This window comes from Bufo bufo, chromosome 2 (genome assembly GCF_905171765.1).
Source record: "Bufo bufo chromosome 2, aBufBuf1.1, whole genome shotgun sequence".
Lineage (NCBI taxonomy): Eukaryota > Metazoa > Chordata > Amphibia > Anura > Bufonidae > Bufo > Bufo bufo.
In genome coordinates, this window is record NC_053390.1 from 599,491,778 (window position 1) to 599,519,436 (window position 27,659).

Genomic DNA, 27,659 nt, shown 5'->3' on the forward strand with positions numbered 1-27,659 from the left:
GACTGTCACGTGACACAGTGACGTCAGGAGGCTCGTTTCCCGCATGGAGTTTAGCCACTACCATTCCCCTCGCCTCATGTCGGTGACGTCATCAGAGGGCGCCGGATGAGCCTACCCTAGCCCCACGTGTAGTGGAGAAGAGCGAGTCGCGATACAGGAAGGCAGGTATGTGATACTCTAGGTGCCAGGCAGATAAGTGCCCACATGCCGCTCACTCCCATTTATATGTGCTTTGTATGGAGCATAGGACTGGAAGGGTTTTGTGTCCACAGATCAGCAAACCACGTTTACCAGTCATGTGCATGCCACATTACAGCGCGGACCTGCTGTCTTCAATGGGTCTGTGCTCTGCGTGTTGTGGCCAGGTCTAGGACATGTCCCGTCTTTTACAGCATGGTTGGGGAAGCTCTTCAGTGTGTCCTCACATCCATGTAACATGTGGAGCACAGACCCATTGGAGTCATCGGGGCCACACCGGGATGTGGTAAACATGGTAATGTGAAGTGGCTACAATCCACGTGTGCTTTGTAAACCTTGATGCCTCTATATATTTCTATAACATTAAAGGGGTTGTCCACTGCTTTTATAGTGATAATGTGACGTCTCTGACACCTGGTGATCAGCTCTTGGGGATTGGCCTTAGCACCAGAACTGCATCCATTGTGTAGTGAACGTTACTGGTTACCAATCACCTCAACGTCCAGTACACGACAGAAAGCCGTCTAGTTCTGCTGCTGGAGCCGTGCCTGAACAGTTGGTTGGTTGGAGTTGTGGGGTGTCCCTGCCGATCAGGTATTGACGGCCTATCCAGAGGGTTTGAGGCAGATTTGCTTGCAGGTTTTTCAACCAAAGCCAGAAGTGGATTCTACAGGAAGAATTATACCGTATATCCTTCTGTTAGGCCTCCTACCATATGTGTTTTGTGGTCCACAAACCTCAGATACCGGCCATCTGCATGCCTCCACCCCCCCCCCCTTCTGTTAAAAGGTCTTATCCGTGTCCGCAAAATGGATATTGGACATGTTCTATCTTTTTTGCAAGACGACGGCACGGACATACCGGTGTGGACAGCATATAGTGTGCTGTTTGCATTTTTTGCGTCCCCATTAAAATGAATGGCTCCGCAGAACACAAATACGGTCTTGTGCCTGAGGCCTTATTTCCATTTCCTTCAAAATCCATTCCTGGCTTTGGTTGAAAAACCTGTAGGCGAATGTGCCTCAAAAACTTCTCCAAAAAAGTCAGTGTGAACCTACCTTCTAGATCCCCACACGTGAATTTGGCTTTGAGGTTTTGTTACTAGTAAACAAAACTCCAGAATAAGCACAAACAGGCTTTTTTTGCTGCCTTTTGTCTTACTATTTTCCTTTTTTTTTGGTCAGTGTGGTTTACCGCTAGTATTGTCTTCATGGCATTTTTTTACATAGAGAAGGTGATGTGAAAACGCCTGAAACAACACAAAATGCTAAGCTAATTACGTTCACATATGCATTTTTAAGCAGAGGAACAGCCTGCCAGAGTTTACCCATCCGGCTAATTCTATGCACTCTCGTATCCCTATTGACTATAATGGCCACTTTCCAGCATAAATGGCGGATTTCTGCCAGACAAAAAGTTGTGCTTTCATGACTTCTGGAAAGTTGACGGATCTCATTATAGTCAATGGGTATCTGGGTGTGCACGGCATTATCCAGGTAGGCTGGATGCATTGAATGCGAGCAGACTATTACTCTGCTGGAACAGCCTGCCGGATGTGTAAACGCAGATGTCGGTGTGTCCTGTGTTTCATATTTCCCATAGACCTTCAGAGCGGCTAAAAACGGCAATGAAAACCTGTGTGAAAAAAGCCTTTAGACCACTTTCACACGGTCAGTATTTGTAAGCCAGATACAGGAGTCCAAAACACAGAAGAGGCTCAAATCTTCCCATTATGCTTTCCCTCTGTAGGTTCGGCTCACAAATACTGATACAGAATGCTGATCGTATGAAAGTGACTTATGTGCTGTAAATTAGGCTACTTTCACACTAGCGTTCGGAGCGGGTCCGTCTGATGTCTGCACAGACGGATCCGCTCCTATAATGCAGACGTTTGCATCCGTTCAGAACGGATCCGTCTGCATTATAACTTAGAAAAATTTCTGTGTGAAAGTAGCCTGAGCGGATCCGTTCAGACTTTACATTGAAAGTCAATGGGGGACGGATCCGTTTGAAGATTGAGCCATATTGTGTCATCTTCAAACGGATCCGTCCCCATTGACTTCCATTGTAAGCAGCGTTCAGGTGTCCGCTCGCTGAGCGGAGGCTGAACGCTGGCAGACTGATGCATTCTCGCTTTTTTTTTTTGGATTGGATAACCCCTTTATAGAGGACCTGTCACCACTCCTGACATGTCTGTTTGAGTAGCTACTTACATTCCCCATGTAATAACAATTCTGGAGAATCATTCTATATTTCTGTGTTAGGCCATTCTTCTCTTATTTCTGTTATAAGGATAAAGATACAGATGGGTGTTACCAGTGCTAGACTGTGCAGGGACACCCTCCCCAATTTGTAACTCCCATCTGTACCTTTATCCATAAACCTCTAGTAAGAATAGAAGAAGAATGGCAAAACATAGTCCTAAAAAGAAATGTTCCAGACATATCATTTCATGTGAAATACAATTCTTTACTACAGCAGACATGTCAGGAATGGCGACAGAGCCTCTTTAAAAGGAACCTGTTAGCTGTACTATGCTTCCCTCACTGAGGGCATAGTGTGGCGTCGGACTGATCTCCCTCGCAGTGCTGCGGGGTCCAGCATGTCCGTGCCCTGTAAGTGCTGGATGCCGCAGGGATAGTGAGCACAGTGATGTTTAGTTGGCTGTGAATCCTGGTAATAGAACTGGGGGGACAAATTAGAAGCCATCCTAAAAATCGCTTGGTAGAATTTTCTCATCACCACACCTTGTTTTTAGTAGCAATACAGTGAGGGTGCATTGTGTTATGGACGGCTCAGTACTCAGGGCCGTCTCCCACGATCACTTCAAAAAGATACGTCCTTCATGCTTATAGAGGGCATCTTATGGCACCACAACCTCTGCGGTCAGGGAGAGTAGGGACAACCATTCATTATTGGCTGGTGTCACACAAGTTATTAATGGCAGTTGTGGTGCATTTTTTGCCACGTTTTTAGGCAAACACCAGTCCCAGATGTTGCTTGAAAGTCTATGGAAATATTAATCACAGGACAACGGGGTGTTTATCTTGTACCCCTGATAGGGTGTTTTTCAATAGCGTTACTTAAAAAAAAAAGTGCTGAAATACACTGAAAAATGCCTCACAAAAACACTACAAAAAACACCAATTGAGGTGGCTTTTTTTTAAGAGGATTCTCTTCATGGTGCAACCTGATAATTCTTTGTGGGCAGTTTCTTCTGACCTGGTGATGACTAGCTACAAGGTTGCACTGAGATATACCATTTGTATAGTTGCAGAATTGCTCTTAACCCCTTAGTGACCACACAAATATTTTAAAAATCGCATTCCAAGAGATATAACTTTTTTGTTTTCTCATCAATGTACCTGTATGAGGTCTTATTTTTTGCAGGACAAGTTATACTTTTTAATGCACCATTTTGGGTACATGTAATAAATGCTTAAAGCCAGCTTAGGGCTCTTTCACACTTGCGTTCTTTTCTTCCAGCATAGAGTTCCGTCGTCGGGGCTCTATGCCGGAAGAATCCTGATCAGGATTATCCTAATGCATTCTGAATGGAGAGAAATCCGTTCAGGATGTCTTCCGTTCCGGACCGGAACGTTTTTTGGCCGGAGAAAATAGCGCAGCATGCTGCGGTTTTTGCTCCGGCCAAAAATCCTGAACGCTTGCCGCAAGGCCGGATCCGAAATTAATGCCCATTGAAAGGCATTAATCCGGATCCGGCCTTAAAGAGGACCTTTCACCTGTATAAACTATGTGAACTGAGTATGCTGCCATATAGAGCGGCGCCCGGGGATCTCACTGCACTTACTATTATCCCCGGGCGCTGCTCCGTTCTCCCGTTATAGGCTCCGGTAGCTTTGCTTTTTAAGTTATAGTAGGCGGGTCTTCCCTTGTCCTGTGGGCGTCTCCTTCTCCTAGGCTGCAGCGCTGGCCAATCGCAGCGCACAGCTCGCAGCCTGGGAGAAAAAAACTTCCCAGGCTGTGAGCTGTGCGCTGCGATTGGCCAGCGCTGCAGCCTAGGAGAAGGAGACGCCCACAGGACAAGGGAAGACCCGCCTACTATAACTTAAAAAGCAAAGCTACCGGAGCCTATAATGGGAGAACGGAGCAGCGCCCGGGGATAATAGTAAGTGCAGTGAGATCCCCGGGCGCCTCTCTATATGGCAGCATACTCAGTTCACATAGTTTATACAGGTGAAAGGCCCTCTTTAAGCTAAACATCGTTTCGGCGCATTGCCGGATCCGACGTTTACCTTTTTCTGAATGGTTACCATGGCTGCAAGGACGCTAAAGTCCTGGCAGCCATGGTAAAGTGTAGTGGGGAGCGGGGGAGCAGTATACTTACCGTCCGTGCGGCTCCCCAGGCCCTCCAGAGTGACGTCAGGGCGCCCCACGCGCATGGGTGACGTGATCACATGGATCACGTCATCCATGCGCATGGGGCGCTCTGATGTCATTCTGGAGCGCCCCGGGAGCCGCACGGACTGTAAGTATACTGCTCCCCACTACTACTATGGCAACCAGGACTTTAATAGCGTCCTGGCTGCCATAATAACACTGAACGCATTTTGAAGACGGATCCGTCTTCAAATGCTTTCAGTTAACTTGCGTTTTTCCGTATCCGGCGGGCACCTCCGGCAAATGGAGTGCACGACGGATCCGGACAACGCAAGTGTGAAAGAGCCCTTAGGCTACTTTCACACTCGCGTTTGGTGCGGATCCGTCATGGATCTGCACAGACGGATCCGTTCAGATAATACAACCACATGCATCCATTCAGAACGGATCAGTTTGTTTTATCTGCAACATAGCCAAGACGGATCTGTCTTGAACACCATTGAAAGTCAATGGAGGACGCATCCATTTTCTATTGTGCCAGATTGTGTCAGAGAAAACGTTTGGCTCATTTTCGTCAGACGATGTCCGCCTCCAGAGCGGAATGGAGACTGAACAGATGCAAACTGATGCATTCTGAGCGGATCCTTTAACCCCTTAGGGACTAAGTTTAAAAAAATATTGCGGGGGGGGGGGGGCGGTTAATTGTGACAGGATGCCCGCTGAAATCATTTAGCGGGCATCCTGTCACAACGCTGGGGGGGGGGGGTCATGTGACAGGGCGGTTTGCACGCTTTACCTGCGGTTTGCGGCGGCGATCAGGCGTGCCACCGGGTCCCCATGCGGCTGTGGGGGGGACCCGATGGCATGGAAGGCATCGCGCTGCCTTCCGGTGACGAGCCTGTGAGATCCAGCCCCCAGGATCTCACAGGCCGGAAGCTGTATGAGTAATACACACAGTATTACTCATACAGCCAATGCATTACAATACAGAAGTATTGGAATGCATTGTAAAGGATTAGACCCCCAAAAGTTCAAGTCCCAAAGTGGGACAAAAAATAAAGTTTTCCCCTCCAAAAATTAAGTTTAAAGTAAAAATAAACAAAAACGTAATTTTCCCCCAAATAGAGTTAAAAAAAATTGGTTAAAAAAAGTATACATATTAGGTATCGCCGCGTCCGTATCGACCGACTCTATAAACATATCACATGACCTAACCCCTCAGATAAACACCGTAAAAAATAAAAACTGTGCTAAATAAACCATTTTTTTGTCACCTTACATCACAAAAAGTACAACAGCAAGCTATCAAAAAGGCATTTGCCCACCAAAATAGTACCAATCTAACCTTCACCGCATCCCGCAAAAAATGAGCCCCTACCTGAGACAATCGCCCAAAAAATAAAAAAAACTATGGCTCAGAACATGGAGACACTAAAACATCATTTTTTTTGTTTTATAAAAAAGCTGTTATTGTGTAAAACTTACATAAATAAAAAAAAGTATACATATTAGGTATCGCCGTGTCCATATCGACCGGCTCTATAAAAATATCACATGACCTAACCCCTCAGATAACACCATAAAAAACTGTGCTCAATAAACCATTTTTTGTCACCTTACATCACAAAAAGTGTAATAGCAAGCGATCAAAAAGTCACACGCACCCCAAAATAGTGCCAATAAAACATCTCATCCCGCAAAAATCATACCCTACCCAAGGTAATCGCCCAAAAACTGAAAAAATTATGGCTCTCAGACTATGGAAACACTAAAACATGATTATTATTTTTTTGCTTCAAAAAAGAAATCATTGTGTAAAACTTACATAAATAAAAAAAAGTATACATATTAGGTATCGCCGCATCCGTGACAACCTGGTCTATAAAAATATCACATGATCTAACCTGTCAGATGAATGTTGTAAATAACAAAAAATAAAAACGGTGCCAAAACAGCTATTTCTAGTTATCTTGCCTCACAAAAAGTGTAATATAGAGCAATCAAAAATCATATGTACCCTAAACTAGTACCGACAATACGGCCACCCTATCCCGTACTTTCTAAAATGGGGAAACTTTTTTTGAGTTTCTACTCTAGGGGTGCATCAGGGGGCCTTCAAATGGGACATGGTGTCCAAAAAAACAGTCCAGCAAAATCTGCCTTCCAAAAACCGTATGGCATTCCTTTCCTTCTGCGCCCTACCGTGTGGCGGTACAGCTGTTTACGACCACATATGGGGTGTTTCTGTAAACTACAGAATCAGGGCCATAAATATTGATATTGAGTTTTGTTTGGCTGTTCACCCTTGCTTTGTTACTGGGAAAAATTATTAAATGGAAAATTTGCCCAAAAATTTAAATTCATCTCCATTTGCCAATAACTCTTGTGGAACACCTAAAGGATTAACAACGTTTGTAAAATCAGTTTCGAATACCTTGAGGGTGTAGTTTATAGAATGGGGTCATTTTTGGGTGGTTTCTATTATGTAAGCCTCGCAAAGTGACTTCAGACCTGAACTGGTCCCTAAAAATTGGGTTTTTGAAAATTTCAGAAAAATTTCAATATTTGCTTCTAAACTTCTAAGCCCCAAAAAATAAAATATCATTCCCAAAATGATCCAAAGATGAAGTAGACATATGGGGAATGTAAAGTAATAACTATTTTTGGAGGTATTACTATGTATTATAGAAGTAGAGAAATTTAAACTTGGCAATTTTGCAATTTTTTACAAAGTTTTGTTACATTTTTTTATTTTTTATAAATAAAAATGAATTTTTTTTACTTCATTTTACCAGTGTCATGAAGTACAATATGTGACGAAAAAAACTATCTCAGAATGGCCTGGATAAGTCAAAGCGTTTTAAAGTTATCAGCACTTAAAGTGACACTGGTCAGATTTGCAAAAAATGGCCAAGTCCGTAAGGTGAAATAGGGCCGAGTCCTTAAGAGGTTAACATTCAGAATGTATTAGGGCAAACTGATCCGTTTTGGACCGCTTGTGAGAGCCCTGAACGGATCTCATAAACGGAAAGCCAAAACGCCAGTGTGAAAGTAGACTTAGCTAAAACCCATTTGTTTCCATCAGTAAAAAGGCGTATTAGTGGTCACTAAGGGGTTTAAAGTGTAGCTTGACTCCATAAAGCCACCTCCACTCCACTGGATAGGGGATAACTATTAGATCAGTGGATGTCCCCACTGATCACAAGAGCGGGGGCCCTGTACCTCCAATAAGAATGGAGCACTAAGTTGAGCATATGCACTGCTGCTCCATTCATTCTCTATGGGACTGCCACAGATACGGGTACAAGAACTTAGAATGTCAGTACGCATGCTCGGGGGGTCTGGGGCCCTCATGATTGGTGGGCTACCAGCTGTCGCACCCTCACCGATCAATAGTTTTCCCTTGTCCTGTGGAGAGAGGATAACTTCATTTAATGGAAAACCCCCTTTGATACAAATGGCTTTCCTGATTTCAGGGAATTTGCTTCTCTGCTGCAGATCCCGTACATTTCCAATAGCGTAAGTATATGAGAGAGCCCTCAGACAGATCAGGCACTATACTTATTGTTTAATTCATTTTTCTAATAAATGTCTTTGTTCCCCTCTGTGTTTAGGATGTCCTTTGGAGGAAGAGGAGGCTTTAATCGGGGAGGAGGTGGCAGAGGTGGTGGTGGTGGGTGGGGAGGAAGAGGAGGAGGAGGTGGAGGAGGAGGACGTGGTTTTGGCGGAAGAGGTGGTTTTGGCGGAAGAGGTGGTTTTGGCGGAAGAGGTGGATTTGGCGGAAGAGGCGGCTTTAACAGAGGAGGCTATGACCAGGGACCACCAGAGTATGTTGTTGGTATGTTGTGTTACAATTATTATAAAACTTTTAACGTTAAAATATTTTAACATGAAGCCAATGTATCGTCTGTACTTACATTGGAGCTTAATCATCCGCATGCTCCTTGAAATGCTTGTGATTTGCTACAGTGAATTCATTTCGTATTAGAGCACAAAAAGCCAATCAGTGAGCACGGCACTATTTAAAGGTGTTTTCCAGTACATACATGCTGGGAGTGCTTTAACATATTAAATTAACCTCTGCACACCCATGTAAGCTGTTGCAGCTCCTATCTCCTTTTACTTCTAGGCAACTGATCAGGTGCCATTTAAACATTTTTGGCTGCCCCACAGTTAATGGGGCCCGGAGCTTAAACGGGTGAATATTGGTTATTTTAATTACACTCATTGACAAAAAATAACGTACCAAGAAGGATTTGTTGGGGTCGAATGAAGCTTTCTTTGTGTGACTGTAATAATAATATATGTAAGTAGAGCTAGGATAACTTTATTAAGGAAAATTGTACAATGGAAAGGAGGCTGTAGTACCTGTTGGGCCACCTCTAGCCTGGATCGAAGTTGGGCATGGAGGCTTATAGGTTCTGTATGGTATCCTGTGGCACATTTGCCCACAGATGTTACAGCTGGGCCTGTAGATCATGCGCACGTAGGTTGCTGGCATCCCAGCTGGTCCTATATATTCTCGAATGGCGATGAGGCCAAGAAAGTGTTGCATTCTGGCTGAAATATTCCTGGGAAACCCTAAGGCCTCATGCACGCGGCCGATCCCGTATTGCGGCCCGCAAACAGCTAGTCCACAATATGTGGGCACCGGATGCAGACCCATTTGCTTTGAGAGGTTCAGATTGTTGCGGCCATATTGCTACCTTGTGTAGCCAGCCTTGGGCTCCATGGTCGAGTTAATTTGACTTCCCTTCAGCAGTGATCACAGATTGGCCGGCCAGGTCCTAAACCTTTTGTGTAACTTCAGAACACTAATGAACCGGATGTATTATTGCGACTTGTAATTGTGTTGATGTTGCAGAGGTGGGCGAGTTCATGCATCCTTGTGAAGACGACGTGGTGTGTAAATGTATCACTGAAGAAAAGAAAGTGCCTTACTTCAACGCTCCCATTTATCTGCAAAACAAAGAGCAGATTGGAAAAGTGGATGAAATATTTGGGCAGTTGAGAGACTTTGTATCCTTTCTAATCTCATTTTCCATGTCATTTGGCTAGCATTACAATATGTTATGGAAGGGGAAAACCAAATCAAGCACCCCTCTTGACTCTTGTGTATTACGATTTTGGCAAATGTATCTTATACATTGTGTTTTGAAAAGTTATCCTAGGTTCCAGCATGTCATCTGTGTCCATCGCATGTCCAGAACAATGTATTATGAAGTTGTGACCCTTAAAATCCTGAGGAATTGATACTCAAAGGGGGAGATTTATCATATGGGGAATCTTTAAAGGGGTTGTGCAAGAATGGGGAGGGGGTGGGGTTTGGCAAACCCTCCCCATTTGGTCAGACCTGGAAAAGTAAGCTTGCCTGCTTTCCCGCTCCTTCTCCTGGCCTGGGATGCTCTTCTGCGATCTCGCGCTGTAAACGTATGGTTTGTCATCACATTGGCCATGGTGGTGACTGGATCCCCTTGTGTTATGTGACCATTTCTCTTGGCGTAAGTGGAGCCCTTTACCGCTGTAGGTGATGTCAAACCGGATGTTTACAGCGAGGGAGTGTTTCAGGCCAGGGGAAGGAGCAGGTAAGTAAACTTCTCTTTACAGGTCCGCCAAGTGGAGGGGTTTGCCAAAATTCTCCTATTCTTGCACAACCAGGGGTAGATTGGCTATAGACCCTGCAGGGAAATTTCCTGGTGGGCCGATGTCCCAGGGGGCCACCTAAGTCCTCCTCTCTGCCGCTGAGCTCTCAACAGTAATTAACGCTGTGAGAATCGGGCACTCATGTACCCAGCTAGCGACGGCATATACCCTCCTGAATTCAAATGCAGTGGCCCGCACCTCACCTCCTAAGCCCCCTGCTCTATAGACAACTGGAGGAGGAGGACAGAAGATGGCAGCTATTGATGGTCACCAGAGGTCCAGCTTTTGGGGCAGTATACTGTTCTACATTGTGTTATTTGGTTCTGCTGGGATGGTATTTTGCACTATGGTATTCTTGATCCCGCCTAGTCAGCTAGATCAACCCTACCAGACTATATGCCTGGTTTAATAGGGTTCATCCTGGTGACAGAGCCTATTAATGTCGAACACTTCTGTCTTGAGTTGTTTCTCAACTTCCTACGCCCGCCTAGGGTTGGGTGATATCAAAAATATTCCCACGATAACTATATTAAGAAATTTATCGCTATAACAATATATATCGCGATAAATACCCATTTAGAAAAAAACAAAACTTGGGGCCACAAGGAGATATTATACAGTATGGGGGCCACAAGGAGATATTATACAGTATGGGGGCCACAAGGAGACATTATACACTATATGGGCTGGCCGCTCGTCAGGCAGTGGGCCACAAGAGTCACTATACTGCATGGGCCACCAGGAGACATTATACTGTCTGGACTCAGGAACTATACTGTAAGGGTGACATTATACTGTATGAGACAACAGTTTGTAACCCCCCCCCCCCCTTCAGTATAATAATGTCTTGTGGCCCACATACAGTAATGTCTTCTTGATACTCCTCTATGGGGGCAACAGGGAGACATTATACTGTATGAGGCTATTATACTGATGGGACTCATTATGACCTGTATGTTATTCCCTAATGCCTTCTATGAGAGATCAAGTGCCATCACCATGCAGTGCAGCTTGCAGGGAGGGCCAGGGCCGCAGAAGACATAGACGAACAGTGTATAACCTTTACTTATGACACCCGGGCTGTTAGGGTCTCACTCTTCTTCCCCCATCTTGGCTGGGACATGGACCGCTTACTGACTTTGCCCGCCTCACTCCTGTGCTCGACCAGTGGGCGGAAACTTGAACATGGGAGAGAGGAGGAGCCGGGGGCGGCCGCTGCAGGAACTAATATGTTATGTATGGTACGCATATACACGATGTAGGTGCTGGCTGACACAGATTTAGGAGCGGTCAGCGCGCATATGACCGCTCCTATGACATCACAAAATGCTGCTGTTATTTGGAAACAGCAATATTGCCATATCGCTGTTTCTTAATACCGCTGTATATCGTGGACACCGGTTAACCCTACCCCCACCCCTATACTGAACTAAGACTGGGACAATTTTTGTAAAAAGTCAGTTGATAAATTTGGCTTAAATCAGCCCGACAGGCTAAACACCCCCACAGCTACTTTTTAGAACTTGAGTGAGTGACATAAACATGCAAAATGTTTGCACAGATAATGCAAAAAAGTTGCAAAGCCTTATTTGGCGACTTTTTGAAGCGAGAATTCTGGAGGGCAGGACTTGATAACTTCCCTCCAAACTGTATTAGAAAAGTTTTTATTGTATGAAGAATATGCTTGTGTGAAACTGCCCTGTTCAAATCATGCACGACAAGGAAGACTCTTGCCTGCTCTCTTACTAGAGAGACCTCGTATACATATCAGCCTGTTTTGGGCCTTAAAGGGGCTGTCTCGCTTCAGCAAGTGGCATCATGTAGAGAAAAGTAATGCAAGGCAAAATGAATTTTTGTGATTGTCCATATTGCTTCCTTTGCTGGCTGGATTCATTTTTCCATCATGTTATACATTGCTTGTTTCCATTGTTACAACCACTCTGCAATCCAGCAGATGTGGCCGTGCTTTCAGTGTAGTGCTCCTATATTGCGCAAGCACGGCCTCCGCTGCTGGATTGCGGGGTGGTCGTAACCATGGAAACAAGCAGTGTATAACATGATGGAAAAATGAATCCAGCCAGCAAAGGAAGCAATATGGACAATCACAATACATTAGTAAGAGTCTTGTATTAACTTTATCTACATGATGCCACTTGCTGAAGCAAGACAACCCCTTTTAAGGCCCAAAACAGGCTGGTCACAAAGGGGTTGAAACACATTTTGTGCGTGGCACGTTTTTTAAGCGGTCCACTATTTCATTTTCATTTATAACTTCCTTAATGACTTATGCAAGTATTTTTCTGTAAAGCTCTCTGATAATATGAAAGCTTCATCTTTTAAGAAGTTACAGAAGGTAAGTGTTTCATTTATTGTATGATTCGTTGGCTCCTTAAGTGCTTAACCCTTAGGATACCGGAGGTTTTTTCTTTTTTGCCTATTTATTTTTCTTCCCTATTTTCCATGAGCCATAACTTTTTTATATTTCCAGTCACATCGCTGTATGAGGGCTTATTTTTTGTGGGGCAAGTTGTACTTTCTAATAAGTTGTACTTTCTAATACCACCATTAATTATGGCATAAAATGTAGTGGAAAGCGGGAAAAAAATTCCAAATGGGAATTGGAAAAAACGCAATCCTACCACCATTTTACGGGTTTTGTTCCCACAGCGTTTTGTTTACGGCAAAACTGACCCATGCCCTTCATTCTCTGGTTCAGTGCGATTACAACGATACCCCATATGTTTAGTTTTTTTTATGTGTAAATAGTGTAAAAATAAATTTAAACTTTGATTATGGGCGTTTTCGGTCGCGGTGATACCCAGGATGTTTATATTTATTGTTATTTAGGTATTTTTATTATACGGAAACGGGGGTGATTTAAACTTTTATGTATTTATTTTTTATCACTTTAAGGCCTCCTGCACACGACCGTTGTGTGCACCCGTGGCCGTTGTGCCGTTTTCCGTTTTTTTTCGCGGACCCATTGACTTTCAATGGGTCCGTGGAAAAAACGGAAAATGCACCGTTTGGCAGCCGCATCCGTGAGCCGTGTTTTCTGGCCGTGAAAAAAATATGACCTGTCCTATTTTTTTCACGGCCAACGGTTCACGGACCCATTCAAGTCAATGGGTCCGTGAAAGAACACGGATGCACACAAGATTGGCATCCGTGTCCGTGATCCGTGGCCGTAGGTTAGTTTTTATACAGACGGATCCGAAGATCCGTCTGCATAAAAGCTTTTTCAAAGCTGAGTTTTCACTTCGTGAAAACTCAGAACCGACAGTATATTCTAACACAGAAGCGTTCCCATGGTGATGGGGACGCTTCTAGTTAGAATACACTACAAACTGTGTACAAGACTGCCCCCTGCTGCCTGGCAGCATCCGATCTCTTACTGGGGGCCGTGATCAGCACAATTAACCCCTTCAGGTGCGGCACCTGAAGGGGTTAATTGTGCTGATCACGGCCCCCTGTAAGAGATCAGGGCTGCCAGGCAGCAGGGGGCAGACCCCCCCCCTCCCCAGTTTGAATATCATTGGTGGCCAGTGCGGCCCCCCCCCCCCCCCCCTCCCTCTATCGTAATAATTCGTTGGTGGCACAGTGTGCGCCCCCCCCCCCCCCCTCCCTCCCTCTATTGTAATAATTAGTTAGTGTGCGCCCCCCATCGGCCCCCCCTCCCTCTATAGCATTAACAACATTGGTGGCCAGTGTGCGGCCTCCCATCTCCCCCCCCATCATTGGTGGCAGCGGAGTTCCGATCGGAGTCCCAGTTTAATCGCTGGGGCTCCGATCGGTAACCATGGCAACCGGGACGCTACTACAGTCCTGGTTGCCATGGTTACTTAGCAATAGTACAATAGTAGAAGATTCATACTTACCTGCTGCTGGCTGCTGCTGCGATGTTCGTGTCCGGCCGGGAGCTCCACCTACTGGTAAGTGACAGGTCTGTGCGGCGCATTGCTAAATGAACTGTCACTTACTAGTAGGAGGAGCTCCCGCCCGGACACGAACATCGCAGCTCCCAGGTAAGTATGAATCTTTTACTATTGTACTATTGCTAGTAACCCGCTGCCACCAATGATCGGGGGGGGGGGGGGGGGGGGAGATGGGAGGCCGCACACTGGCCACCAATGTTGTTAATGCTATAGAGGGAGGGGGGGGCCAATGGGGGGCGCACACTGTGCCACCAACGATTTATTACAATAGAGGGAGGAAGGGGGGGGGGGCGCACACTGTGCCACCAACGAATTATTACAATAGAGGGAGGAAGGGGGGGGGCACACTGTGCCACCAACGATTTATTACAATAGAGGGAGGAAGGGGGGGGTGCACACTGTGCCACCAACGAATTATTACAATAGAGGGAGGAAGGGGGGGGGGCCGCACTGGCCACCAATGATATTCAAACTGGGGAGGGGGGGGAGGGTCTGCCCCCTGCTGCCTGGCAGCCCTGATCTCTTACAGGGGGATATGATAGTACAATTAACCCTTTCAGGTGCGGCACCTGAGGGGTTAATTGTGCTGATCACGGCCCCCTGTAAGAGATCGGATGCTGCTAGGCAGCAGGGGGCAGTCATGTACACAGTTTGTAGTATATTCTAACTAGAAGCGTCCCCATCACCATGGGAACGCCTCTGTGTTAGAATATACTGTCGGAAATGAGGTTTCACGATCTAACTCATATCCGACAGTATATTCTAACATAGAGGCGTTCCCATGGTGATGGGGACGCTTCAAGTTAAAATATACCATCGGATTGGAGAAAACTCAGATCTGATGGTATAAAAGGGACTCCAGACTTTACATTGAAAGTCAATGGGGACGGATCCGTTTGAAATGGCACCATATTGTGTCAACGTCAAACGGATCCGTCCCCATTGACTTGCATTGTAATTCAGGACGGATCCGTTTGGCTCCGCACGGCCAGGCGGACACCAAAACGACTTTTTTTTTCATGTCCGTGGATCCTCCAAAAATCAAGGAAGACCCACGGACGAAAAAAACGGTCACGGATCACGGTAAAACGGAACCCCGTTTTGCGGACCGCAAAAAAAATACGGTCGTGTGCATGAGGCCTAAGGCTCATAAATGATCTTATCATTTTAGAATTTTTCATTTTGACCTTTAAGCGATAAAAAAAAAATTACAATTTCTTTGCATTTTGCTCATTTCTTATTTTGGCCTGCCATCTCGTGGCCACAATAAGAATTGCAGCATTACTGCTCTGAATTTCTTCATAGAGATTCGGAGCATTCAGCGCATGTATTGAAGTTCCGATTGGCCGTATGGGGCTTCAGCTTTTTGCGCATTCATGTGCCATGATCTCACTTGATCACGGCATCTAAAGCATTTAATTACCGCGATCGGCATTATTGGCGGTTGCGGTAATTAGCCGGAGGTCTCTGCTGTTTGAAACAGCAGAGACTTGCCGGCCATGACGCCCGCTGCAAGTGCGATCGGGTGTCATGCTTGCACAGTGCTACCAGTGCCGTACACGTACGTCGCTGGTAGAGAAAGGGTTAAAGGGAATCTGTCACCAGTGACCCCACCCGTCTAACTGTTTGCATAGACTCATAGCTGTGGTTCACCTGATTAAAACACAGTTTTTATTTTGTTGATATGAGGTTCTTTTCCTGAGTTATGATACTTTTTCCTGATGTGCAAATATGGCCTTTTGTGCAATGAGGGCATCAGCGTTGCTCTTGTTGCACCCATGCCCCACTTCTTCCCTCCCTCACTGCTTTGCCATGGCCTGACCCTCTCAATCAAAGCAGTGACGGAGGGGTCGGCCACAGAATGGAGTGGGGCAAGGGTGCAACAAGAGCAATGGTGATGCCTTCATTGCACCAAAGGCCTAAGGGTACTTTCACACTTGCGTTAGAGGAATCCGGCAGGCAGTTCCATTGCCGGAACTGCCTGCCGGATCCGGAAATCCGTGTGCAAACAGATACCATTTGTTTCCGGATCCGTCTGACAAATGCATTGAAATACCATCTCTCCGTTTTTTCCCCCTCATTTTTAAAGGTCTCCGAATTCGACATTAATACATTTCAATGGAAATGAATGCCGGTCCGGCAATCAGGAAAGTGTTCTGGCATTTTGGCCGAAGAAAATACCGCAGTATGCTGTGGTGTTTTCTCCAGCCAAATACCGTAAAAGTGACTGAACTGAAGACATCCTGATGCATCCTGAACGGATTTCTCTCCATTCAGAATGCATGGGGATATAGATAAGTTCTTTTCCGGTATAGAGCCCCTAGGACGGAACTCAGCGCCGGAAAGGAATAACGCTAGAGTGAAAGTACCCTAAGAGACAAATTAAGAAAAAAAAAATGTAACCTGAGAATAGAGCCTCAAATAATCAACAGAAAAAGAGCGTTTTAAGCAGGTGAACTACAGCTATGTGTCTATGCAAAAAGTTTCATAGGGAGTCTCTGGTACCGGATGCCCTTTAATACTGTCCTCTAGTGTTCTCTGCATTACTTATTATTATTTTGGTCTAGATTTGTAATGGCCAACCTCCGGCACTCCAGCTGTGGTAAAACTACAACTCCCAAGATGCACACTTGCTTGACTGTTCTCAGAACTCCTCAGAAATGAATGGAGCATGCTGGGAGTTATAGTTTCACCACAGCTGGAGTGCCGGAGGTTAGCCATCACTGGTCTAGGACTGAACTAGACACAGAGGAGGTCATTTGTTATAGCTCTACACTAGCTTTCTATTTCTTGAAAATTTGACGCAAGTTCCAGTTCGCAGCACAATCTGTGACATTTTTTTTGTTTTTACCAACACCCTTGCCACAAACTGTGAGCGGGAGGAGGTGGTTCGCGGGCAGACCTCTGCGGGATGGAACAGAAGTGCACACAGTGTGCTGTCCGTATCTCTTGCGGCCGCGTTGAAATGAACGGGTTCACATCCGATCCGTAAACTTAAAAATAAGGTTGTGTGAATGGGCCCTTAGTCAGAAGTGTGCTCCATATTTTTAAAGAGGCACAGGATGCTTAATACATTTGGTTAACTCTTCTGTTTGTCTGTGCTCCAAAAAAGCAAATGTACACTAATGAATTCTAGTGATTGTTGGGCTGCTATAGCCCCCACAACGCAATAATTATTATTATCTTAGTTTTTTTTTTCTAAGACTTGGCAGAAGCAATGCAAAATTTAAAGGTCTATTATGCCTGAAAACTGCCTCAAGTCCCAAAATAAATTCCTCTAAAAGGGGCTGTCTTGCTCTTCCAGTTTGGCCTGAGCTGTGATGTGCGCTCAAGCTTGTCAACACTGCTGTGTCATATGCCGCTTGGAGACCTGTTGCTGCTGAGGTCAGTCATTGGCTGCAGTGGCGCAAGTGGAAGTTAAAAGGCAGGGACCGAAAGTGTGCAGTGAAGACAGCCCCAGAGCAGAGAAATATAGATCTCTTCACAGGTGAAGAGGGGGGAAATAAAAAATAAAATGGTCACCTCTCCTTGCATGTCTCTTTTAATAAATAAATGTAATTGTCCAAGTCTGCAGGGACACACCTCGAGCTGGTAACGCCCAGTTATACCTTTAGTAAAATTGTAGCAGGAATAATAGTGGGGTGGCATGCCATGCTTGTGCTTATTCTTTTAACCTATGTGCTATATGCTGTCATGTTTTGTGCTGTTAAATGATTGCACTGCAAATCTTTTTCCTACAGTTTTATATTGACCCGGCAAAGCTGTTGCCATTGCAAAGGTTCCTTCCGCGGCCGCCTGGTGAAAAAGGCCCTCCTAGAGGAGGAAGAGGTGGAAGAGGCGGTGGTAGAGGAGGTGGTCGAGGTGGATTTGGCAGAGGTGGATTTGGCAGAGGAGGTGGAGGTTTGTGTCCTTTCGTAGCTTTATGAAATGCTTCTACAGTTTTTATTTTATTTTATTTTTTTTACAAACCCTGTAGTACAGGGGTAGGCAACCTCCGGCACTCCAGCTGTTGTGAAACTACAACTCCCAACATTCATACTTGCTCTGCTCTTCTAAGAACTCACATAGAAATGAAAGGTGCATGCTAGGAATTGCAGTTTCACAACAACTGGAGTGCTGAAGGTTGCTGATCCCTGCTGTAGTATGATGTTTAAAGGGGTTGTCCAAGTTCAGGAGTAAACTGGGCGAAACAGAGGATCAGCCTATAATAAAGAAGTGATGATTATTTACCTGGCAGATGCCTTGCTGCCTCTCTGGTTCTCCAGTCTGGAATCTGTTAACCCTTCTGCAGTGGTGACATTACAACGACGACAATCACTGGCCTCTTCGGTTCACCGCAAGACAAGTGATTGGCTGCGGTGGTCACTTGTCTGTGGTCACTGCTGCAGCCAGGTAAACAGATCCTGCCCCGAAGAATCGGAGCGGCAGCCTGTTATCTGCCAGGTAAATAATGATCACTTTATTGCAAGTTGATCCTTCATCTAGCCAGAGTTACAGCCCCTTTAATTAATCAATGCAGCTTTTGTGCCTCTGGCACCAAAAGCTTAGAATACATTTTATTTGTGCAAGTTTGTAGATGAAAGATTTTGTAATATTTTGTGCTGAAATTGTTTTCCCCCTCAGGAGGATTCAGAGGAGGACGTGGAGGATTTGGTGGTGGTGGTGGTGGTGGTTTCAGGGGAGGCAGAGGAGGAGGTGGAGGCCGTGGTTTCAGAGGTTAGTATGAATGTGTGAATCTTCCTGATTTGGAATTGTTTACTTTCTTTTCCAGGGCAAAGCTCATCTTAATGTAATGGTAGATTAAGGCCTCTTTCACACTACCGTATGGCTATTTCAGTGTTTTGCGCTCCGTTTTTCACGGATCCGTTCTTCCGTTTTTTGTTTCCTTTGTGTGTCCGTTTCCGTTCCGTTTTTCCGTATGGCATATACATCATACAGTAATTACATAAAAAAATTGGGCTGGGCATAACATTTTCAATAGATGGTTCCGCAAAAACGGAACAGATACGAAAGACATACGGATGCATTTCCGTATCTGTTCCGTTTTTTTTGCGGACCCATTGACTTGAATGGAGTCACGGAACGTGATTTGCGGGCAATAATAGGACATGTTCTATCTTTCAACGGAAAAAAGGAATGCATACGGTGTTTATAAAAAAAAAATTGCGGAACCATTGAAATGAATGGTTCCGTATACGGAACGCAAAAAAACGGCCTGCAAAACGGGAAAAAAAAAACGGTAGTGTGAAAGAAGCCTTATAATAGTATGTTCGTACAGCCTAAAATATGTGTTAAAATCTGAATACAGTGGTAGTTGATTATCCCCATTCAAAGAGGCTGATCTGCGTGCGGATACTGGGCTTCATTTTCCGCTGGCAAAAATCTGTGGCCATGTGAGCAGTGACACTAATTCCCATTGAAAACAATGGAATTCGGATGTGTTGCAGTATTTAAGCGGATATTGGTGCAGATTACTCACTGCAGACGTGCGAACGTACCCTTAGGGCAGTGATAGGCAAACTGCGGCTCTCCAGCTGTTGCAGAACTACAACTCCCAGCATGCAAAGACTGCCTACAGCAGGGCATGGTGGGAGTTGTAGTTTTGCAACAGCTGGAGAGCTGCAGTTTGTCTATCACTGCCTTAGGGTAAATGCACATGTTCAGGATTTATGTGCGGACAATCCGCACTGAAATCTGCAGGTGATCGCAGGGAAATCCGTGCGGTCAATCCGCATCAATTGGTACGGATATGCATGCGGTTATGGTGCGGATTTTCCAGTCCCCATTGAAGTGAATAGAGAAAATTTGGACAGGAAAATAAATAGACATGCTGCAGATTTTAAAATCCTGACCGAAGCTCAAAATCTGCATGGAAAAAAATCTGCATTGTGTGCATGAGAATTTTCAAATTCTCATAGAATACAATGTACATGACCAACGGTGTGGATTTTTCGCGCAGAAAATCCGCACTCAATCCTGATCGTATGCATTTAGCCTAAAGGGGAAAACTGTGATACATTGTACTAGTATGTTATGTAAAAGCATATGATTGCAAACGGAAGGCTATATAAATCTATGCAACCAGTTTGTATTGCTTTAGTGCTTGTGAAATAAAACATTGAAGCATCTATGCGAATAGCCTGTAAAAATGTCCTGCCACTTTGTGTCTCCAGCTCGTGTGCTTGGCTCATGTACTTGTGTACTGCGTAGGCCATGCACACTCCCAACTGTTTTCTTATGTTGAAAAGGGAGAGTTTAAAGGGGTTGTCTGCTTTTTTAACATTGACCTATCAGAATAGGTAATCAATATCAGATCGTCGGGGGTCCGACTCCTGGCACCCCCGCCGTTCAGCTGTTTGAAGAGAAAGCGGTGATCTTACGAATGTTCATTGTTTACCTGTTTGCCATCGCAACTGCAGCAGAGGGTAGGTGTAATTACATCTCTGCCGTCCTATTGTAGGGAAAGCACCGCTTTGTCTTCAAACAGCTAATTGGCAGGGGTCCCAGGGTCGGACCCCCACAGATCAGGATAAAAAAGTAGACAACCTCTTTAAAATGCCTTAGCCCTTGTTCTAATTGAAGAGAAGATGATCCTCATGCATGTATGGCAGGATAAGACTGCACACAAGGTTTGTTTGTAGAGGCTAAAGCCTTATGGATAGTTACAGGGACCTTGATATCTCGGATGCGCAAATTTAGATGGCCAGAGTACCTTATTCATGCGCTTATAGGGCTCTGGAAGCAGTTCAGTTCAAGCTGCAGGGGACGGCCAGGGAAACCTTGACTCGGAGGAGTAAAACACAGGTCTCCTTGACCTGAACAGACCTCTCCATACAACTGGAAGAAGATTAAAGGGTTTCTGTCACCAGAATTGACCCTCTTAAAACTGTGTGACATTTGCGATGTGCTAATGTCAGCAGAATCTAACTTTGCTATTTTTATATTTATTGATGGCCCCCTTAAGGCACAATTATTACTTCTGTAATATGCTGATTAGCCTCTAGGAGCAGGGGGGGAGGGGCGTTGCTCCTGCTCCTAGAGGCTCCGTTCTCCCACCTTATTCCTCGCCCTGCTGTCCTTGATTGACAGGCCAGCGTTCGTCTTCTCCTGCCGGCCCTGTGTGCTGGGTAAGTCTCGCGCCTGCGCAGTGCCGTTCAACCAGCACACAGGGCCGGCAGATGACGAACGCTGGCCTGTCAATCAAGGGCGTGAAATGAGGTGTGAGAGAACGACGGCAGGGCGTGGAATGAGGTGGGAGAACGGAGCCTCTAGGAGCAGGAGCAACACCCCCCCCCCCCCCCCCTGCTCCTAGAGGCTAATTAGCATATTACAGAAGTAAGAATTGTGCCTTAAGGGGGCCATCAATAAATATAAAAATAGCAGAGTTAGATTCTGCTGACATTAGCACATCGCAAATGTCACACAGTTTTAAGAGGGTCAATTCTGGTGACAGAAACCCTTTAAAATTGCATTTTCAGTGCAGCAAGAACAGCTTCCAGTGCTCCATAAGTGCATGAATAAGGTACTGTGGGCAGTTTAAATTGCATATCTGAGATGTCGTTCCCTTTAAATAAGGCTTTTGCCTCTGCATGTCACCATGCGCATTAGAAGACTTTGGAGTGCAGAAGTGAAGCAGGAAAAATCGTACGACATTCTTTAAATGTACATGTCACAACCTTGATATAACATGTCCAAGGTTCGAATGGTGCTTTGCCTGCTTACAACATATATGCATTTTCTCAGACTCTGTGGGTGAAATTTATCATAGCCCGGTGGAGTACGCCAGGCTAGGATACCCGTGCACACTGCCGGATACTGCGCCTACGGTAATTTATGACCAGGCATATGCCTCGTCATAAATTAGGTGCAGCATCTGGCAGTCTGTGTGCCTCAATCGAAATCTACACCAGCCCCAGGCGTAGAAGATGGTAAAGTAGCAAGGCAGAAATTTTTGCGCAAGTGGCATTTAAAAAGTTGCAAATGTGCAGTTTGCAACTTTTTTTACTATGATGACCCTATATTTATATAGTTTGTAGTAAAACTGCCTACAGCATGTCTCATTTATGCTCGAGATGTTGGGATGTCTGTCAGACTATTTCAGTGTTTTTGGTTTCTGACACAATAAAAAGAACTTCTCTAAAACATATAACCAACATGATGGCCTTTGTTTTAGAAAAAAAAGGAATAGGTTCTCGGCCCTTATCAGCAATACAGTTGGGCGCTGTCTTTGTCGACCTCTTCTTGTAGAGTAGTCTGAGCGCCATGCTGAAAACTACATATCCCGCAAAGACTGTACCATAGCTTCATCCCTGCGCTCATAGTTCTGTTCATCCATCAAAGAGGTTATTGCAAGTCCCCACAAAATCAAATGTTTTATTGTAATATACGTGCTCTCGTGAACCCAGCAAAAGGGAATTGGGAACACACATGCTTCATCCGGAGCATGCACACGTGTGTCAGCCGCATCTCCTGACCCAAGCTTACTACATCATGGTGATTTATGATGCAGTGATGCTGTAAGTTAGGCTCAGATGAGCTGCTATCAATCTGAGAGATGCGGCCGACATATGGGCCATGTTTTCTGGACTGTACATGATCACATGCATGCGGCCTTCAGAACAGTGCAGGCTACGGCACCCTGAATGGCATGTCATTGATGCGCTGTACATTACGGGCCTGTGATTTAGGGCCTGGCACATGTGATGTGTACAACATGTCATCACAGAAGGAACTAAACATTGCTGATCACATAACCCACCAGCGAAACAAAACTTTTGGTACTGTGAGTACATGACAGTGTTACTGTAATGCCTGCATGAAGTATAGTGATACATGAAGTGTTAGTGCTGGAAAACCCCTTTAGGTTTCCTTTTTTGTGTAGGGTTTTTATTTTTCTTCTACTAAATACTACCTTTTTTTCTGCCTGTATGAAGGAGGCCGGTGATGAGCCATGTGAAACCAGCGGTGGTTGATCTCTTATGGTTAGAGAAGAGACCTTCACTTTCTTTTTGATATGGGACTAATTCAACGAGACCACGTGAGAGAGAAGAGCGACTCCAAGCAATACTTACTGCTGCAGAACATGTAGTCAATAAGAGACACTCTGAGCATCAGTCATGTTTATAACTAAAGCCGCCTTAGTTGGCATATTGTCATTTTACATTTTAGAAGAATTGTGGTAAGAAATGTTTTCAGTAATTAAAAGCGTGTACACTTTTTAATGTTGTACTGTTGTAAATAGGAATCTGTATTACTTCAACATGCTAGGACAATAAATTTTCTACCACAACTTTTGTCTCATTTTATATATTGAATGTATTACCTATGCATAGCATTAGGTGATAAATATTGGATCACAAGAATCCATCCACTGGGACAAACTAAGAAGACAGGTTGGCATTAGCAGGAGGTGCTCAAACCCACATGCAGTTGTGCATATATATAGGGGAGCAGATCCTGCACTTGTGGCCCGTTGCTAATGGCAATCCCCAGCAAAATGCATACAATGGAGGATGCCCGCGGCGAACCACAAGTACCACAATAGACATCCTACACAAGATAACAAGTGCGGATGTCATAATTAATATAACAATATAACAAAACAATAACAAGGACAGGTGCACTCTGCAGTCTCACTAGACCCTCAAACTGATTTTAAAATTGAGAGATTAGTCAACATGTCCTACGGTGTAGAACATGTCTAAGCCCGGACACCACGCCAAGGTTTCTCAAGTAGCCCGGGACCTAACACTCTCCTACCTGAGCCGTATGGGCGATACCAGGAGCCAGTGGGCAAATTACAGGAGCTCCTGTAATTTGCCCACTGGCTCCTGGTATCGCCCATACGGCTCAGGTAGGAGAGTGTTAGGTCCCGGGCTACTTGAGAAACCTTGGCGTGGTGTCCGGGCTTAGACATGTTCTACACCGTAGGACATGTTGACTAATCTCTCAATTTTAAAATCAGTTTGAGGGTCTAGTGAGACTGCAGAGTGCACCTGTCTTTGTTATTGTTTTGTTATATTGCCATCCACTGGGACCCCAGCAATCCTGAGAACAGGGCTCCGTAAATACGTACTCTGAATGGAGCAGCGTCTGCAACAGTCCCATAGACGTGAATAGAGTGGTAAACAGGTATGCATTGCCACTGTATTTGGAGATCTTGACGTTATCATGTAGCTTGTGAAAAAGTGATGCTTTTCCTGCATGAACTGACATACAGTAACTACTTGTTTTTAAGTTTATATCATTCGTTTCTATGGGAGTGCCGAAAATAGCAGAGCGCAGACTATTTCCATAAGACTGGTTTCACACGGGCGTTGCGGATTGGGGCCGGATGCGTTCAGTGAAACTCGCACTATTTTGCAAGCAAGTTCAGTCAGTTTTGTCTGCGGTTGCGTTTAGTTCAGTTTTTTCCGCGTGGGTGGAATGCATTTTGATGCGTTTTTCACGCGCGTGATAAAAAACGGAATGTTTAAAAACAACATCTCTTAGCAACCATCAGTGAAAAATGCATCGCACCCGCACTTGCTTGCGGATGCAATGCGTTTTTCACGCAGCCCTATTCACATAGAACATGCTGCGATTTTCACGCAACGCAGAACTGATGCGTGAAAAACAACGCTCATGTACACAGACCCATTGAAATGAATGGGTCAGGATTCAGTGCGGGTGCTATGCGTTCACGTCACGCATTGCACCCGCGCGAAAAACTCGCTCGTGTGAAAGGGACCTAAGCCCCATAGAAGTGAATAAAGCGGTGGCCGTGCTTGCGCGGTTCGCTTCCCATTCATTTCAATGGGACGTTTGAAAATTTTCACCAGTCCCATAGAAATAAATGGAGTGCGGCCACGCATGTACAGTGCGCTGTGCGGCACTTTGCAAGCGCCGTTCTAAGTATAGGTTGGACCTGCACCTATCCTAGGGATATGCCCCCAGTGTCCAAGATGGGAATACCACTTTAAGTATAGATGACCTGTCATGAGGATGTGTCATCATACTGATCAGTCTGTGCCGTCACCTCCATCGGGCACACAACCCTTTCAAGTGAATTGAGCTACAGCACAAAGCACATCTGCTGTACAATGTACTGCGGAGCTTGGTATAATAAGAGACCAGAGATTAAGTTTTGTGTAATCTTTTGACACTTGACAAATGTAAAACAATTGCCCAGGTTTACTAATGTTTGTGCCAAAACATGTCTAAAAAGTTGGGTAATTTGGCACATCTAGGGTTTCTACGCTTTTTTTAGACATTCGAAAAAGGGAGTGGGGCTTAGCAGAAAATGGGTGGTGCTTTGCGGGAAAGGGAGTGGGGCTAAGATATGCCAATTTGCAGTATATTGTGCCTTTGCACCTTTATTCACTTAGGTCCGTATATATTTGGACATTGACACATTTATTTATTTTTTACTTGTTTACTAAAACATATTCAAGTTATAGTTATATAATGGAGATAAAGTCCAGACTTTCAGCTTTCATTTGAGGGTATGGACATTAAAATTGGATGAAGGGTTTAGGAGTTTCAGCTCCTTTACATGTGGCACCCTGTTTTTAAAGGGACAACAAGTAATTGGACAATTGACTCAAAGGCTGTTTCATGGGCAGGTGTGGGCAATTCCTTCATTATTTAATTCTCAATTAGGCACATAAAAGGCCTGGAGTTGATTTGAGGTGTGTTGCTTGCATTTTGAAGATTTTGCTGAGAAGTAAACATGCGGTCAAAGGAGCTCTCCATGCAGGTGAAACAAGGCATCCTTCATCTGCGAAAACAGAAAAAAAACATACAAGAAATTGCTACACTATTAGGAGTGGCAAAATCTACAGTTCGGTACATCCTGAGAAAGAAAAAACTGGTAACCTCAACAAAGCAAAAAGACCTGGATGCCCACGGAAGACAACAGTGGTGGATGATCGCAGAATAATTACCATGGTGAAGAGAAAGCCCTTCACAGCAGCCAACCCAAGTGACCAACACTCCAGGATATAGAGGTATTAATATTCAAATCTGCAATAAAGAGAAGACTGCATGAAGGTAAATACAGAGGGTTCACTGCACGGTGCGAGCCACTCATAAGCCTCAAGAATAAGAAGGCTAGATTGGACCTTCCTAAAAAAAAAAAATCTTAAACCTGCACAATTCTGGAAGAACATTCTTTGGACAGATGAAACCAAGATCATCCATTACCAGAATGATGGAAAGAAAAAAGTGTGGCGAAGGCATGGTACAGCTCATGATCCAAAGCATACCACATCATCTGTAAAACACGGCGGAGGCAGTGTGATGACTTGGGCATGCATGGCTGCCAGTGGCACTGGGTCCCTAGTGTTTATTGATGATGTGACACAGGACAGAACTGTGGGCTCAAATGCAGCCAAACTGATTGGTCAGTGTTTCATAATGTTGATAGACAATGACCCAAAACATAAAGCCAAAGCAACCCACGAGTTTATTAAAGCAAAGAAGTGGAATATTCTTGAATGGCCAAGTCAGTCACCTGATCTGAACCCAATAGAGCATGCATTTCACTTGTTAAAGCCCACAAACAAACAGCAACTGAAAACCACTGCAGTAAAGGCCTGGCAGAGCATTAAAAAGGAGGAAACGCAGAGTCTGGGGATGTCCATGAGTTCAAGACTTCAGGCAGTCATTGCCAACAAAGGGTTTTCCACCAAGTACTAGAAATTAACATTTTATTTACAATTATTTAATTTGTCCAATTACTTTTGAGACCCTAAAATGAAGGGATTGAGTTTAAAAATTGCTTTAGTTCCTCACATTTTTATGCAATCATTTTGTTCAATTCACTGAATTAAAGCTGAAAGTCTGAACTTCAACTGCATCTGAATTGTCTTGTTTAAAATCCATTGTGGTAATGTACTGTCCAAATATATATGGACCTAACTGTATTTGGATATTTTTAGACACGGGACATAATAGGCTATCATGCATGGCAGACCCAGTGGCCTTTTGCAGTTCTACTGACTGGCATCTAAGGGGTTAAACGACCGGGATCAGCTCTAACATCAATCTCTGCCATTGCAGCAGGTGTAGTGCCCTGGAACAGGGAGTACTTTGACATTTGGACATTTGCCTATATCCCCTATGCAAAGTTAAAACTTCTTAGGCCTTGTTCACACGTCAGTTATTTGATCAGTTATTTCCATCAATTATTGTGAGCCAAATCCAGGAGTGGAGGCTACACAGAGATGAGGTATAATGAAAAGATCTGCTATTATTCTGTGTTTTTGATCCACATTTGGTTTTAGCTCACAATAACTGATGGAAATAACTGATCAAATAACTGACGTGTGAACAAGGCCTTACTTTATTTCTCTTGAAAGTTAATTTATACAGTTTATTACTGTGTTACTCTATTTTATATATATATACACTGCTCAAAAAAATAAAGGGAACACTTAAACAACACAATGTAACTCCAAGTCAATCACACTTCTGTGAAATCAAACTGTCCACTTAGGAAGCAACACTGAGTGACAATCAATTTGACATGCTGTTGTGCAAATGGAATAGACAACAGGTGGA

At 44.6% G+C, this 27,659-nt stretch overlaps 1 protein-coding gene across 2 annotated transcripts; it reads left to right on the top strand.

The window, feature by feature from the left end:
• The first annotated feature begins 59 nt into the window (after positions 1-59).
• GAR1 (GAR1 ribonucleoprotein) lies at positions 60-23,400 on the top strand. 2 transcript variants are annotated; one of them, XM_040418370.1, is made up of 8 exons: positions 60-157; positions 8,154-8,308; positions 8,342-8,377; positions 9,404-9,558; positions 12,476-12,535; positions 17,858-18,017; positions 18,741-18,833; positions 23,051-23,400. In XM_040418370.1, exons 2-8 carry the CDS (start codon positions 8,155-8,157, stop codon positions 23,059-23,061), a joined length of 669 nt encoding a protein of 222 aa, XP_040274304.1. In that variant the 5' UTR covers positions 60-157; position 8,154; the 3' UTR covers positions 23,062-23,400. The 2 variants fall into 2 exon arrangements, with proteins under 2 accessions (XP_040274304.1, XP_040274303.1); XM_040418369.1 differs by lacking the exon at positions 60-157 and having other exon boundaries at positions 8,154-8,377.
• The last annotated feature ends 4,259 nt before the right edge of the window (positions 23,401-27,659 follow it).

Excerpts from the sequence above, each read along its gene's own strand:
- GAR1 (XM_040418369.1), top strand. The coding sequence starts at position 8,155 with ATGTCCTTTGGAGGAAGAGGAGGCTTTAATCGGGGAGGAGGTGGCAGA. Across the intron at positions 8,378-9,403 it reads ACCACCAGAGTATGTTGTTG|AGGTGGGCGAGTTCATGCAT; the intron begins GTATGTTGTGTT and ends TTGATGTTGCAG. Across the intron at positions 18,018-18,740 it reads ATTTGGCAGAGGAGGTGGAG|GAGGATTCAGAGGAGGACGT; the intron begins GTTTGTGTCCTT and ends TTTCCCCCTCAG.